A 16,880-nucleotide genomic window follows, 5' to 3' on the forward strand; every position below is an offset into this window, starting at 1 on the left:
TATGAATACTGAGAGCAAAAACAACAACCATTAACGTATTTCAACATTACTTTATTGTAACATACATTGTAACATTATTAACATTATGTTTACTCATTCTAGTTTTTATTTACATTTATTTCACCTTTATTTAACCAGGTAGGCTAGTTGAGAACAAGTTCTCATTTGCAACTGCGAACTGGCCAAGATAAAATAAAGCAGTGTGACACAGACAACAAAACAGAGTTACATATGGAGTAAACAATAAACAAGCCAATAACACAATAAACAAGTCAATGACACAGTAGAAAAAAGAAAGTCTATATACAGTGTGTGCAAAAGGCATGAGGAGGTAGGCAATAAATAGGCCATAGGAGCGAATAATTACAATTTAGCAGATTAACACTGGAGTGATAAATGAGCAGATGATGACATGCAAGTAGAGATACTGGTGTGCAAAAGAGCAGAAAAGTCAATAAAATAAAAACAGTATGGGGATGAGGTAGGTAGATTGGGTGGGCTGTTTACAGATGGACTATGTACAGCTGCAGCAAACGATCCGATAGTTGATGTTTAAAGTTGGTGAGGGAAATAAAAGTCTCTAACTTCAGCGATTTTTGCAATTCGTTCCAGTCACTGGCAGCAGAGAACTGGAAGGAAAGGCGGCCAAATGAGGTGTTGACTTTGGGGATGATCAGTGAGATATACCTGCTGGAACGTGTGCTACGGGTGGGTGTTGTTATTGTGAACAGTGAACTGAGATAAGGCAGAGCTTTACCTAGCATAGACTATGACCACACTGAACAAAGTTGAGTAATTGCAAATGCATATATCAATACTAAACACCTTAAAGATGATGTGAACCAAACATCTTTGTCCTATCTTAATGTTAACATACTTTACTAACCTTTTGTTTGGGAGCTTTGATGTAGACATCGTCTTCTCATGTTGCAACCAGGAAGTAAACAGCTCTGGTCATGTGACAATTTACACTAAACATGTGACAGTACACATCTTTCATTGGGACCCTTTATTATTTCAATATTTGCTGGAAATGCATTGATACATCATTCAGTAACATTTTTAGAGCCTTATAACTGGAAACGTTTTTTACGCACTATTGTGACTGATGGAATTAAATAGGTTAACTATGTTATCCCTAGTTCCAATTCAAACATTGTGTATTATAACGTGTAAAACAACAGACGGTAGAGTCTGTTAATCATGTAGCCTATTTAGAAATATTTCGCTTTGTTTAAAATGACGACCTGTTCTACTGGTGCACCGGTAAATTCATGGCTTTACCCACAGGTTTCACACCTTTTCTTATTTGCAGTGTAAATAAATAGCACTTATTTTTGCACCTGATGTACTGGCTTCGGCTCCACACCAACTAAATATTTTTAATTTAACCTTTATTTATAGGCAAGTCCGTTAACACATTCTGATTTACAATGACGGCCTACACCGTCCAAAACCGGACGACGCTGGGCCAATTGTGCGCTGCTCTATGAGACTCCCAGTCAAGGCAGATTGTGATACAGCCTGGATTCGAAACAGGGTGTCTGTAGTGACCCCTCTAGCACTGAGATGCAGTGCCTTAGAAAGCTGGACCACTTGGGAGCGCCAGGCTACCGGGTTCGCTATCTTATCAGACTCTAAATGACCAGATCATTCATTACCAGAGTGAAAATTCAAATTTAGCTACACTGGAGTTTTGGACTAAACCAATTTAACACCCAATAGAAGTTTCTAATATTTAGTAATGGAATATCGGTGATTAAGAAATCAGGGTTTAAATGGGTGTCACTCAGCTAAAACTTGACAGATAAACTCTCTCGCCAAGACAGATAGATTTCCTTGATCGTTTTCAGTCCCAAATTAGTGCTACGTTCCAGCCTAGAACGCAGGGACACCATGAAGGGCAAGACATCCTTCAACAACATGAACATTCTAATCTGAAATGACTGGAGGGTCTCATTAAATGACCATGGTTTACGTCCCAATTGGCAGTGCACTAGCCTATACTTTTGCCCTGCGGCGCGGTTCAAAGATACTGCGTTTATTGAGATTAGGATGACATTTTGGACGTTCCCCACAAAACTGGAATATTCATTGCACTCATGCTTTGCAAAATAGGTCAGTGTTGTTTTTTTGTCTGTTTGAGCTGGGGAGGAAACATCCAAAATATTGATCCAACAAGCTCATTTAAAGAAGGCCGACTCAACAGTAAATCTACTCTACCAGATTATCATTGTAGTGTATCTATCTGTCTGATGTGGTCTGTCTCTCTGTTGGCAACTTCGTATCCACTGTATCGCCCCTTCCGTGATGTCAATAGAAGCACATGGTCCGTGTTTGTTGCAGGAAGTGAAGATGGCGGACCAGTCGTTGCTATCTGTGTCTGCTCTCGGGTGGTCGATTTTCGCCCTTGTATTTTTGGTAAGCACACTCAAGTCGCTGCAGAATCTCGAAATATTACCCTGTATATTTACTGGATGACTTTCCTTTGGCCACAGTTGTCTTTGTCACGCTCAGTTCGCTACAGCTTTACGTAGATAGCAATATAGCTAGCTAACGTTAGCTAGTTTGACAGCTGTCATGGCTTAGTTAGCTAACATTGTAGCTGTCTAGCTAACTCAGAGTTTAGCTAACCTGCTTCTAATAGCCTCGCTAATACCATATAAATAGCTAACTGTTGTAGTTAATTAATTCGTTTACAGTGTAATAGTGAATAATTGTTGTTATGTTCGTATCTATCAGTTTTACCAAGCAATGATAGCTAGTATACAGTAGTTTGCATGAAGTTAGCTAGTTGCTAACAGGTAGCTATTGGATTATGCCTGCTTCTAAGTTAAATGTCAAAGTTTAACTTGAAGTATACTTCTCCTCCCTTATTTGTAAAGAAGAATTTAGCTAACTAACTACATGCATTATCAATTGTTAGTTAGTTGGCTAGTTAGCCTACACAATGTCACATGACTGCAGACAGCTACATTTACAGAGGGGCTGCTGAGCCTGCCTGCTACAGTAATTTCCGTTTTCATATCAGTCAGGAAGGCTTTGTACCTAGCTAGTGATTATAATAGCCAATATAGCTGAGAGGAATTTGTTTTCTTTTAGCTAACATGCTGAAACACCAGATTGGTCTCTGAATTGCTCCCCTCTCTATTTAGTATGCAACGCAATCCTCTCAATGGGTCTTAGTTTAGATGCAAAGCTTGTGTCATTACCTGGCAAAACACGCAGGCATGGGCTAGTGTTAATTGATCCGGTCTCAGGATGGCATCCCTTCAGGATCTGAGCAGCCAATGGGCTTTAGCAGTGTCCTCACAGTTTAGGACTAGGCAACATGTGTGCCTGGAATACGACCTTGTGGTTCTGGAGCTCCAGCACCATTGTGTGTGTGTGTCCCCCAAATAACATCTTGTGCCCTATGTGTGTCCCCCAAATAACATCTTGTGCCCTATGTGTGTCCCCCAAATAACATCTTGTGCCCTATGTGTGTCCCCCAAATAACATAATGTGCCCTATGTGTGTCCCCCAAATAACATCATGTGCCCTATGTGTGTCCCCCAAATAACATCCTGTGCCCTATGTGTGTCCCCCAAATAACATCCTGTTTCCTATGTGTGTCCCAAATAACATCCTGTTCCCTATGTAGTGCATTATTTTTGACTAGGGCCTATAGTGCACTGCGTTTGACCAGAGCCCAATGGGAATAGGGTGCCATTTGTGATGCAAGCCTGTGACTGTGCTGCTCTTTCTAATGAGTTGACAAGCCATCATCACACAACAACAACCCCATCTCTGCTGTCCCTTTTTAATTTTACATTGAAAAGGATTGGATGATCAAATTCCATCTATCAGTGGATGGGTCTTCATTGAAATGAAAAAGGGCTTTATTAGTGCAATCTGGCCTTAATGGCCATGTACTCTTAAAATCTCCACCCAGCACAGCCAGAAGAAGACTGGCCACACCTCAGAGCCTGGTTCCTCTCTAGGTTTCTTCCTAGGTTCCTCCCCTTCTAGGGAGGTTTTCCTAGCCACCGTGCCTCTACATCTGCATTGCTTGCTGTTTGGGGTTTTAGGCTGGGTGTCTGTATAGCACTTTGTGACATCTGCTGATGTAAAAAGGGATTTATAAATTGATTTGATAACGGCCTGCGTGAATAGGGTTGATGCGAGTGGCAATTAAAACAAGTTTTTAACAACACTTTTGCAAAGTAATTCATTTGTAGTGGTGAGATTTCATTTGTGAATATTGTAAATCGAAACATCTGAGTCTCGCTGTTGGCTGCATTGGTGTCAGAAGTGGGATATCATAATGAGCCTACTTAGCTAAGAGTCATTACAATAACAATGAACTGTAAACACTCAGATGTTCTGACAGCTGATGTGGCCCAATAACTTTTTGATATTTTACGTGATAACTCTAACCATTGTTTTTCCATCCACAGGTGATCCTGTCCTTCTGTTGGGTCTACATCAGGAAGTACCAGAGCCGCCAAGAGAGTGAGGTCATCTCAACCATCACTGCAATATGCGCATTGGCCATTGCACTGATAACCTCTGCCCTTCTTCCAGTGGATATATTCCTAGTGTCTTACATGAAGCACCCCAACGGTACTTACAAGGTATGTATTCAGCTGCTTCATAAGCCCTGAGACTTAGGCCTATGTCATTTAAGACAATTTGAGTTCGATGATATAGCAGCTTATAGCTGTAGCTCATGTTGCTGTCCATTTGAAACACAACAAGCCATTAGGCCTACTCCTGGGCTAAAAATCATGCTTGATGGATCATCTTTAGTCTGGGAAACCAGTCCTTAGTTTTCAACTCTTGTTGAAAACAATTGTCAGAGAACAAGGAATTTGTCTGCAGAGAGGTGATATTTGATGATTACGCTAGTCAAATCTCCTTGATGATTCAAGCATGACATACTTGTGAATGATACTAGCCTGGGAGACGGTCTGTTTCTGCTCTCCTGACAACTCCTAATGGAACTGTCATGCCAAACATGTTTAGCTTGACAATGGAGTATGCAAAAGCATGAACAGATCAGGGACTAGACTAGAACGATACACAACAGCACAGAGAGGCCTCCATTCATGAACCAGGGTTTATTACAGTACCAGTTGTCTACTCTACCTTAAAGATGATGGTAATGACTGTAATAACTGACTACCAGTGGTCTACTCTACCTTAGAGATTATTAATGACTGACTACCAGTGGTCTACTCTACCTTAAAGATATTATTAATGACTGACTACCAGTGGTCTACTCTACCTTGACGAGATTATGTTATTGACTGACAGTACAAAAACCACAAAAAAAAACAAGCCATGAGGTCGAAGCAATTGTCCGTAGACCTCCGAGACAGGATTATGTCGAGGCACAGGTCTGGGGAAGGGTACCAAAACATGTCTACAGCATTAAAGGTCCACAAGAACACAGTGGCCTCCATCATTCTTAAATGGAAGAAGTTTGGAACCACCAAGAATCTTCCTAGAGCTGGCCGCCCGGCCAAATTGAGCAATCGGGGAGAAGGGCCTTAGTCAGGGAGGTGACCAAGAACCCGATGGTCACTCTGACAGAGCTCCAGAGTTCCTCTATGGAGATGGGAGAACCTTCCAGAAGGACAACCATCTCTGCATCACTCCACCATAAAGGCCTTTATGTTAGACTGGCCAGACGGAAGCCACTCCTCAGTAAAAGGCACATGACAGCCCCTTTGCAGTTTGCCAAAAGGCAACTAAAGGACTGAGACTATGAGAAATAAGATTCTCTGGTCTGACGAAACCAAAATTTAGCCTGAATGCCAATTTATTGTCAATCAGTGTTGCTTCCTAAGTGGACAGTTTGATTTCATAGAAGTGTGATTGACTTGGAGTTACATTGTGTTGTTTAAGCGTTCCCTTTATTTTTTTGAGCAGTGTATATATTTTTTCATGATGTCCTTATCAATGAATCAAGGTCTCTTTCTTTTTCCATAAAACAAATAGCCCTGTGGCCGTTTCATCATAGTCCTAGCCTGGCAAATAGTCCTAGCGGCTGTTTCATCATAGTCCTAGCCTGGCAAATAGTCCTAGCGGCCGTTTCATCATAGGCCTAGCCTGGCAAATAGCCCTGTGTTCGTTTCATCATAGTCCTAGCCTGGCAAATAGCCCTGTGTCCGTTTCATCATAGTCCTAGCCTGGCAAATAGCCCTGTGTCCGTTTTCATCATATTCCTAGCCTGGCAAATAGCCCTGTGGTCGTTTTCATCATAGTCCTAGCCTGGCAAATAGCCCTGTGTCCGTTTCATCATAGTCCTAGCCTGGCAAATAGCCCTGTGTCCGTTTCATCATCGTCCTAGCCTGGCAAATAGCCTGTGTCCGTTTTCATCATAGTCCTAGCCTGGCAAATAGCCCTGTGTCCGTTTTCATCATAGTCCTAGCCTGGCAAATAGTCCTAGCGGCCGTTTCATCATAGTCCTAGCCTGGCAAATAGCCCTGTGGCTGTTTTCATCATAGTCCTAGCCTGGCAAATAACCCTGTGGCCGTTTTCATCATAGTTCTAGCCTGGCAAATAGTCCTAGCGGCCGTTTCATCATAGTCCTAGCCTGGCAAATAGCCCTGTGGCCGTTTTCATCATAGTCCTAGCCTGGCAAATAGCCCTGTGTCCGTTTTCATCATAGTCCTAGCCTGGCAAATAGCCCTGTGTCCGTTTTCATCATATTCCTAGCCTGGCAAATAGCCCTGTGGTCGTTTTCATCATAGTCCTAGCCTGGCTTTTATAGTTTAATATGACCCATGTCTCAGAAATCAGGGATTATGGAATTATACACTAATGTTTAGCTGTATGTTTAGTTCGTGACTCCTTCATAAATAGCTTTACAATCAATGTTGTTGTGAAGGTCTGTTTAGTGTTTTAATCTGTTCAGATGTTGTTGTGAAGGTCTGTTTAGTGTTTTAATCTGTTCAGATGTTGTTGTGAAGGTCTGTTTAGTGTTTTAATCTGTTCAGATGTTGTTGTGAAGGTCTGTTTAGTGTTTTAATCTGTTCAGATGTTGTTGTGAAGGTCTGTTTAGTGTTTTAATCTGTTCAGATGTTGTTGTGAAGGTCTGTTTAGTGTTTTAATCTGTTCAGATGTTGTTGTGAAGATCTGTTTAGTGTTTTAATCTGTTCAGATGTTGTTGTGAAGGTCTGTTGTCTTTATTGTAATCAATGTCCTATTTCTTCTCAATACAGGAGTGGGCAGAAAACAATGAGACACGAGGCCAAATCGAAGACACTGTGCTGTATGCTTATTACTGTGAGTAGGATACTATTTGTATTCATATAGGCATATTTATCAAGGCACAGTGCCAGCAAATTATTTTCTGTTTGCTAAACCTTTTGTTTAAAGTCAAATATTTACCATTGACTTATGTTTGTACCCGTTGTGACTTTAATAGTTTGAACAAATCAACATATTCCTGATTGGTAGAAAGTGATTTTGTATGGAGTGAGAATCTCCATTGGAATAGATGTTTTTGTCCAGGATTAATCTGTGTCCGGGAAACTAGCCATTCAACTGTAAGGGACAGAGTCTCCCCACCTTCTCCATATTGAACTAATGAATGGTTGGATTAATCTGTGTCTCTGGTTGCCTGGTCAATAACACTGACATGAATACTCTCTGTATTAATCTGTTAGCCTACCTAGGCAGTAATACTCTCTGTATTCATCTCAGTTAGCCTACCTAGGCAGTAATACTCTCTGTATTCATCTGTTAGCCTACCTAGGCAGCAATACTCTCTGTATTCATCTCAGTTAGCCTACCTAGGCAGTAATACTCTCTGTATTCATCTCAGTTAGCCTACCTAGGCAGTAATACTCTCTGTATTCATCTCAGTTAGCCTACCTAGGCAGTAATACTCTCTGTATTCATCTCAGTTAGCCTACCTAGGCAGTAATACTCTCTGTATTCATCTCAGTTAGCCTACCTAGGCAGTAATACTCTCTGTATTCATCTCAGTTAGCCTACCTAGGCAGTAATACTCTCTGTTAACCTACTTGATCATGAGCCATTAGTTTCCTCAGCCAAGACCCTCCCCAATCAGAGAATCTACTTCCATCAGTCGCATAATGTCATCAGAACATTCCCTTTGACAGACAAGGTACAACACTGTGCATGTAAATCTCAGCATGCACTTCAATTCACCTGCCCACCATGCGTTACTTGACTTTGTCCTCTAGACTGAGTCGTAGACGCCACTAATATGATTTTCTGTGTTGCTGTCAAAGATTTGGATGAAAAATGCACTCAAAGGAAGAGTTGAATTTACAGGGTCTTATATAATGCAGAAGTAGCGAGGTCTTAAAATGCAGATTTGGATCCTATCAGGAATGTAATTGATTTAATGGCCAAATGGCCTGGATATATCTTGTCTTGTGTATAGTACAGCAGTTCTACTCAGATTTGTCAGTTCTTTCTCAAGGTACTTAGCTTACAGTAAGTGGAAGCATCATATCTCTCCCTGCATACAGAGTGGAGGGAGGAGAGGATAGAGTGGAGGGAGGAGAGGATAGAGTGGAGGGAGGAGAGGATAGAGTGGAGGGAGGAGAGGATAGAGTGGAGGGAGGAGAGGACAGAGTGGAGGGAGGAGAGGACAGAGTGGAGGGAGGAGAGGACAGAGTGGAGGGAGGAGAGGATAGAGTGGAGGGAGGAGAGGATAGAGTGGAGGGAGGAGAGGATAGAGTAGAGGGAGGAGAGGATAGAGTAGAGGGAGGAGAGGATAGAGTGGAGGGAGGAGAGGACAGAGTGGAGGGAGGAGAGGATAGAGTGGAGGGAGGAGAGGACAGAGTGGAGGGAGGAGAGGACAGAGTGGAGGGAGGAGAGGACAGAGTGGAGGGAGGAGAGGACAGAGTGGAGGGAGGAGAGGATAGAGTGGAGGGAGGAGAGGATAGAGTGGAGGGAGGAGAGGATAGAGGGAGGAGAGGATAGAGTGGAGGGAGGAGAGGATAGAGTGGGGGGAGGAGAGGGCAGAGTGGAGGGAGGAAGGAGAGGACAGAGGAGAGGACAGAGTGGAGGGAGGGAGAACAGTATAGGGAGGACAGAGTGGAGGGAGGGAGGACAGAGTGGAGGGAGGGAGGACAGAGTGGAGGGAGGGAGGACAGAGTGGAGGGAGGGAGGACAGAGTGGGGGGAGGAGAGGGCAGAGTGGAGGGAGGTAGGGAGGACAGTGTAGAGTGGCGGGAGGGAGGAGAGGACGGCGTAGAGTGGCGGGAGGGGGAAGAGGATGACGTAGAGTGGCGGGAGGGAGGAGAGGATGGCGCAGAGTGGCGGGAGGGAGGAGAGGACGGCGCAGAGTGGCGGGAGGGAGGAGAGGACGGCGCAGAGTGGCGGGAGGGAGGAGAGGACGGCGTAGAGTGGCGGGAGGGGGAAGAGGACGGAGTAGAGTGGCGGGAGGGGGGAGAGGACGGCGTAGAGTGGCGGGAGGGGGAAGAGGACGGAGTAGAGTGGCGGGAGGGGGAAGAGGACGGAGTAGAGTGGCGGGAGGGGGAAGAGGACGGAGTAGAGTGGCGGGAGGGGGAAGAGGACGGAGTAGAGTGGCGGGAGGGGGAAGAGGACGGAGTAGAGTGGCGGGAGGGGGAAGAGGACGGAGTAGAGTGGCGGGAGGGGGAAGAGGACGGAGTAGAGTGGCGGGAGGGGGAGAGGACGGCGTAGAGTGGCGGGAGGGGGGAGAGGGTAGAGTGAAGGGAGGACAGAATAGAGTGGAGGGAGGACAGAATAGAGTGGAGGGAGGACAGAGTGGAGGGAGGAGAGGATAGAGTGGAGGGAGGACAGAGTGGAGGGAGGAGAGGACAGAGTGGAGGGAGGAGAGGACAGAGTGGAGGGAGGAGAGGACAGAGTGGAGGGAGGAGAGGATAGAGTGGAGGGAGGAGAGGATAGAGTGGAGGGAGGAGAGGACAGAGTGGAGGGAGGAGAGGACAGAGTGGAGGGAGGAGAGGACAGAGTGGAGGGAGGAGAGGACAGAGTGGAGGGAGGAGAGGACAGAGTGGAGGGAGGAGAGGACAGAGTGGAGGGAGGAGAGGACAGAGTGGAGGGAGGAGAGGATAGAGTGGAGGGAGGAGAGGATAGAGTGGAGGGGGGAGAGGACAGAGTGGAGGGGGGAGAGGACAGAGTGGAGGGGGGAGAGGATAGAGTGGAGGGGGGAGAGGACAGAGTGGAGGGAGGAGAGGACAGAGTGGAGGGAGGAGAGGACAGAGTGGAGGGAGGAGAGGACAGAGTGGAGGGAGGACAGAGTGGATAGAAGTAGAGGTGAGGGTGAAGAAACAGAGAGAATGAGAAAGAGAGATGAATGAGAGAGAGAACTCGCAGCTGCTGATTTGTCTCCCACAAGGAAGCCTATTTGTGTGATTGACTCAGCATCACAACACATCAAAACACAAAGCCTGCGGGGAGACTTGATTTCCTGCAGACCGCTCTCACCAAGCCTCTCTCACTAAGCCTCACCAAGCCTCTCTCACCAAGCCTCTCTCACCAAGCCTCACCAAGCCTCTCTAACACCAAGCCTCTCTAACACCAAGCCTCTCTAACACCAAGCCTCTCTCACCAAGCCTCTCTCACCAAGCCTCTCTAACACCAAGCCTCTCTAACACCAAGCCTCTCTCACCAAGCCTCACCAAGCCTCTCTAACACCAAGCCTCTCTCACCAAGCCTCTCTCACTAAGCCTCACCAAGCCTTGCTAACACCAAGCCTCTCTCACCAAGCCTCTCTCACCAAGCCTCTCTCACCAAGCCTCTCTCACCAAGCCTCTCTAACACCAAGCCTCTCTCACCAAGCCTCTCTCTTTGTCTGCAGCGTCTGAACAGTCCAACTTCTGTCTGTAGCGTCTGAACAGTCCAACTTCTGTCTGCAGCGTCTGAACAGTCCAACTTCTCTCTGCAGCGTCTGAACAGTCCAACTTCTGTCTGTAGTGTCCGAACAGTCCAACTTCTGTCTGTAGTGTCCGAACAGTCCAACTTCTGTCTGTAGCGTCTGAACAGTCCAACTTCTCTCTGCAGCGTCTGAACAGTCCAACTTCTGTCTGTAGTGTCCGAACAGTCCAACTTCTGTCTGTAGTGTCCGAACAGTCCAACTTCTGTCTGTAGCGTCTGAACAGTCCAACTTCTCTCTGCAGCGTCTGAACAGGTTCGGTTCTTTGCTTTGAATTGCTCTACTGAGCAGTGGAGTCCTCTATGAACAACCCGTTTTTATACTGAACTAATCAAAGTCAATTCAATTGATCACAGATGGAAGACAATTTTTGTGATCTGTGATTTTAATTTGTGATCTGGAAGGTCGTTGGTTATACCTCAGCAAGTTTGCAATTACAATTCTAAGGGGCAGTGTTCACTTATCCAAATAGGCTATTCTACTGTTTTAATACGTTTTTAGAGTTTTTGTGAGCAAATAAAGTCTGATTTGATGTGTTTTCATTTCAGGCTGTAAGGCAACAAAAGGTGAACATTTTGGAAGGGTTTGGTGACTTTCCATACCCACTGTATATATGGAGACTGTTTAGTTCCAAAAATAAGGGGTTAAATAAATGTAAAAAAATAAAATCACATGTTTCCTGATCTTTCTTATATCTCTCAGATACAGGACAGACACTTCAGAACAAACTTTTGGGGACTATCTCTTGTTCAGTGTTGTGAATCTGTTATCCAATGAGTTTGTTTAGGCTAATAGCAGTAAGGCCAAATGCTTTTATTAAATGTATATATTTTTGGGATACTTCAAGAGGTCTTAAAATTCAAAAGCAAAAAGCAAAATGATCCTTCGTAATGACCTCCTTAAAACAATTTCTTATAGCTTATTCAAACACTCCCCCGGCTGAGACAGGGCTTACACTGTAATGGGTTAAAGAAGGACTGTAGAAAGCAAAGTGAAGCAGAGAGAACAGAACAGTGGGGTGAAATCCATGTTGAGCAGGATTATAAATCCTTAAAGAGAGAGAAGCTCTTTAGAAACTCATATGTGATTGTGTATTATCTATATAAAGAGTCCGGCTTTAAATGGGGGACGTGTTATTCCTCCAATTACAGCGTTGAGTTTGACAGAAGCTGGACGGATCCACTGGGCTGGCTGTCGGTTGTTTTGTTTTGTCATGGTTGAGAGACTATGATTCCTTTTTTACCCAGAAAGGAGGAGGGAGGGAGAGAAGGGGGAGGAGGTAGGGAGAAGGGGAGAGGCTTTAAAGAGCTTGCATACCCTAGCATGTGACATCATGTGTCAATGTGATGGTGACTAAGGGAGCCTGTCTATGCTGCAGAAGCGTATGTGTGTGTGTGTTTTCTGCTGTGGAAATATCCTTCGGCAGTCGATCAGGAAGGTTCAAGGCTGTTGGTAAAAAACATACAGTACATAAAACATATATAAATTATGTGACTCTTCAAAGCCATTGACGAGGCTTATTTGCATTAGCAGCAACATGCATTGGTTTCTCTTGTTTCTGATAACAAGTGTCTTTCTGTCACTGGTGTTTCTGATAACAAGCGTCTTTCTGTCACTGGTGTTTCTGATAACAAGCGTCTTTTTGTCACTGGTGTTTCTGATAACAAGCGTCTTTCTGTCACTGGTGTTTCTGATAACAAGTGTCTTTCTGTCACTGGTGTTTCTGATAACAAGTGTCTTTCTGTCACTGGTGTTTCTGATAACAAGTGTCTTTCTGTCACTGGTGTTTCTGATAACAAGTGTCTTTCTGTCACTGGTGTTTCTGATAACAAGCGTCTTTCTGTCACTGGTGTTTCTGATAACAAGCGTCTTTCTGTCACTGGTGTTTCTGATAACAAGTGTCTTTCTGTCACTGGTGTTTCTGATAACAAGTGTCTTTCTGTCACTGGTGTTTCTGATAACAAGTGTCTTTCTGTCACTGGTGTTTCTGATAACAAGTGTCTTTCTGTCACTGGTGTTTCTGATAACAAGCGTCTTTCTGTCACTGGTGTTTCTGATAACAAGCGTCTTTTTGTCACTGGTGTTTCTGATAACGAGCGTCTTTCTGTCACTGGTGTTTCTGATAACGAGCGTCTTTCTGTCACTGGTGTTTCTGATAACGAGCGTCTTTCTGTCACTGGTGTTTCTGATAACGAGCGTCTTTCTGTCACTGGTGTTTCTGATAACGAGCGTCTTTCTGTCACTGGTGTTTCTGATAACGAGCGTCTTATTTGGTGTCTAGACTCTTTCAGCTCAACTAGTCTGTCCCCTTGTAGTGAGAAGAATTGAAATGTCTGTCTTGATAAAATGGATGTTGTCATGGCAGCCAGCAACAGAGGGGGAGGAATATCAGGAGCAAATAGTTCTCATAATAAACTGAGGAGTCAACACTTTGTCTTTAAATCTAAAACAGCTTTTTGTTGAGGGAGAAATCATTTATTTGGTAGCGTGTGAATCAAAGAGCTTGCAATCCTTTCAATGAGTCAATGTAAATCTGACTAGGGACTTAGAGAGATGTTTTGAAATGTAACTAGAATCATATATTGTAGATAATGGGTAGGCAACTCCATTCAGCCGCAGGCCGATTTGGTCAGAGGGCCGGAACATAATAATGATCATTTGTACGCTGTGAATTGACCACAACTCAGCCCAAAATGAGATTGCATTTGAAAATAACAATAATTTCATACCTTGATTACATTTGTGATCTTGTCTCAATGTCTCTTTTTTTTATGTGTGGGAATACTTAGTTAACAGATTTCCTAAATGAAACGAATGATTTCCTGACTTCCTGGTGATCAGACTTAAATACACACGGCCTGTTGCCGACCCCTGTTGTAGATGAGGTTTTACCATCCTCTACAGAAGGTCTCTACTGTAATATAACTAGAATCAGTTATTGTAGATGAGGTTTTACCATCCTCTACAGAAGGTCTCTACTGTAATATAACTAGAATCAGATATTGTAGATGAGGTTTTACCATCCTCTACCGAAGGTCTCTACTGTAATATAACTAGAATCAGATATTGTAGATGGTGTTTTACCATCCTCTACAAAAGGTCTCTACTGTAATATAACTAGAATCAGATATTGTAGATGGTGTTCTACCATCCTCTACAGAAGGTCTCTACTGTAATATAACTAGAATCAGATATTGTAGATGAGGTTTTACCATCCTCTACAGAAGGTCTCTACTGTAATATAACTAGAATCAGATATTGTAGATGAGGTTTTACCATCCTCTACCGAAGGTCTCTACTGTAATATAACTAGAATCAGATATTGTAGATGAGGTTTTACCATCCTCTACAGAAGGTCTCTACTGTAATATAACTAGAATCAGATATTGTAGATGAGGTTTTACCATCCTCTACAGAAGGTCTCTACTGTAATATAACTAGAATCAGATATTGTAGATGAGGTTTTACTAGAATCAGATATTGTAGATGAGGTTTTACCATCCTCTACAGAAGGTCTCTACTGTAATATAACTAGAATCAGATATTGTAGATGGTGTTTTACCATCCTCTACAGAAGGTCTCTACTGTAATATAACTAGAATCAGATATTGTAGATGAGGTTTTACTAGAATCAGATATTGTAGATGAGGTTTTACCATCCTCTACAGAAGGTCTCTACTGTAATATAACTAGAATCAGATATTGTAGATGGTGTTTTACCATCCTCTACAGAAGGTCTCTACTGTAATATAACTAGAATCAGATATTGTAGATGGTGTTCTACCATCCTCTACAGAAGGTCTCTACTCCAAGTCTAAGGCAGATTGTTGCAGTGATCCACTTTAATCTATTCCCCGTGGCAGCATGCAGATACACTGCAGTGGTACAGAGGGGTAATCAGATGCAGGGAGAACTGCAACATGTTGGCTATTTGACAACGACAGTGACTTCTAGAAGTCCTCATCCTGGACACATACCATGTAGTAGGAGGGTTAAATCCCATAGCTGGATTTTGAAGGTATTTCTCAGGGCTCCTACCGCTGTATTTCATGTTGAATTAGAGTTATTGATTGAGTGTATTTTTCCTCCTCTCATTCGCTCCTTTTCTGCATCCTGTGTGGGATGGAAGGGGGAGGGGTGTGTTTTTATTCACCAGTAGGGGGAGCTGAAGCTCCATGTATATCTGAGCCTCATCACTACAGCCACCAAGGCTTCTAAAGGGGGTTCCTCCTGATCTAACCTTGAAAGCAGGATTTTTATTCAAAGGTAGATTGACAGGGGTTGTCAAAATCTCTCTATCTCTCTCTCTCTCTCTCCCTCTCTCTCTCTCCTCCCCCTCTCTCTCTATCTCTATTTCTCTCTCTCTATCTCCCTCTTTCTCTCTCTCTATCTCTCTCTCAATTCATTTTCACTTTAAGAGGATTTATTGGCGTGGGAAACATATGTTTACATTGCCAAAGCAAGTGAAATAGATAATAAATAATAGTGAAATAAACAATAAATAATTAACAGTAAACATTACACTCACAAAACTTCCAAAGGAATAAAGACATTTCAAATGTCATATTATGTCTTTATACAGTGTTGTAATGATGTGCAAATAGTTAAAGTACAAAAGTGGAAATAAATAAATATAGGTTGTATTTACAATGGTGTTTGTTCTTCACTGGTTGCCCTTTTCTTGTGGCAACAGGTCACACATCTTGCTGCTGTGATTGCACACTGTGATATTTCACCCAATAGATATGGGAGTTTATCAAAATTGGATTTGTTTTCGAATTCTTTGTTTATCTGTGTAATCTGAGGAAAATTTGTCTCTTCTATGGTCATACATTTGGCAGGAGGTTAGGAAGTGCAGCTCAGTTTCCACCTTATTTTGTGGGCAGTGTGCACATAGCCTGTCTTCTCTTGAGTGCCAGTTCTACCTATGGTGGCCTCTCTCAATGGCAAGGCTATGCTCACTGAGTCTTTACATAGTCAATGCTTTTCTTAATTTTGGGTCAGTCACAGTGATCAGGTATTCTGCCACTGTGTACTCTCTGTTTAGGGCCAAAAAAGCATTATATTTTGCTCAGTTTTTTTGTAAATTCTTTCCAATGTGTCAAGTCATTTTCTTTTTGTTTTCTCATGATTTAGTTGGGTCTAATTGTGTTGCTGTCCTGGGGCTCTGTTGGGTCTGTTTGTGTTTGTGAACAGAGCCCCAGGACCAGCTTGCTCAGGGGGCTCTTCTCCAGGTTAATTTCTCTGTAGGTGATGGCTTTGTTATGGAAGGTTTGGGAATCACTTCCTTTTAGGTGGTTGTAGGTTTCCTAGTGGTTAGAGCGTTGGACTAGTAACCGAAAGGTTGCAAGATCGAATCCCCGAGCTGACAAGGTAAAAAATCTGTTGTTCTGTCCCTGAACAAGGCAGTTAACCCACTGTTCCTAGGCCGTCATTGAAAATAAGAATTATTTCTTAACTGACTTGCCTAGTTAAATAAAGGTAAAATAAAAAAAATCTATCTGTCTCCTCTCACTCTCTATCTTCTCTCTCGCTTCAATCACAGTTTTGTCAATGCTGGTTAGGGTTGCACATTTTGGGGAATATTCAGAGGTGGAAGCTTTCCATGGGAATATATGGGAATTTACGGCAATATATGCAAATTAATATTAATACCATTTAAATGTAGATGTTTTTTGCAATGGATATATTTAACATCATATGGAGACCGAAACATAAACCTTTTACCTCATCATATGTAGACATAATTGCAAATTATTAAATAAAACAATTTAGTTACGAATTGAACTTGAATTAAATGAGTTGACTCTTCACATGGGATGATTTCACTGAACAACAATAGAAAGGGAATATTAAATGATCCTCAATGATCCATCTCCCAAAAACATTTTCAATATACATCTGTAAAATGATAGTCTAGAAACTAAAGCTTTAATTGTCTTCCTCTCAGGCTTCCATGTCTTCTCCCTGGACCTCCTCAATGTCCACCTCTTGAA

At 43.1% G+C, this 16,880-nt stretch overlaps 1 protein-coding gene across 2 annotated transcripts in view; it reads left to right on the forward strand.

Moving 5' to 3' along the window:
• The first annotated feature begins 2,246 nt into the window (after positions 1-2,246).
• LOC139562203 (lysosomal cobalamin transport escort protein LMBD1-like) overlaps positions 2,247-16,880 on the forward strand; it is a 247,937-nt gene continuing 233,303 nt past the window's right edge. For both annotated transcript variants that reach the window (XM_071379664.1, XM_071379665.1), the window contains exons 1-3: positions 2,247-2,421; positions 4,440-4,616; positions 7,212-7,275. In XM_071379664.1, coding sequence (XP_071235765.1) covers positions 2,311-2,421; positions 4,440-4,616; positions 7,212-7,275 — 352 coding nt within the window. In that variant the 5' untranslated portion in view covers positions 2,247-2,310. The remainder of the gene's footprint in view (positions 2,422-4,439; positions 4,617-7,211; positions 7,276-16,880) is intronic.

This window comes from Salvelinus alpinus, chromosome 32 (genome assembly GCF_045679555.1).
Source record: "Salvelinus alpinus chromosome 32, SLU_Salpinus.1, whole genome shotgun sequence".
In the NCBI taxonomy this organism is placed as follows: domain Eukaryota; kingdom Metazoa; phylum Chordata; class Actinopteri; order Salmoniformes; family Salmonidae; genus Salvelinus; species Salvelinus alpinus.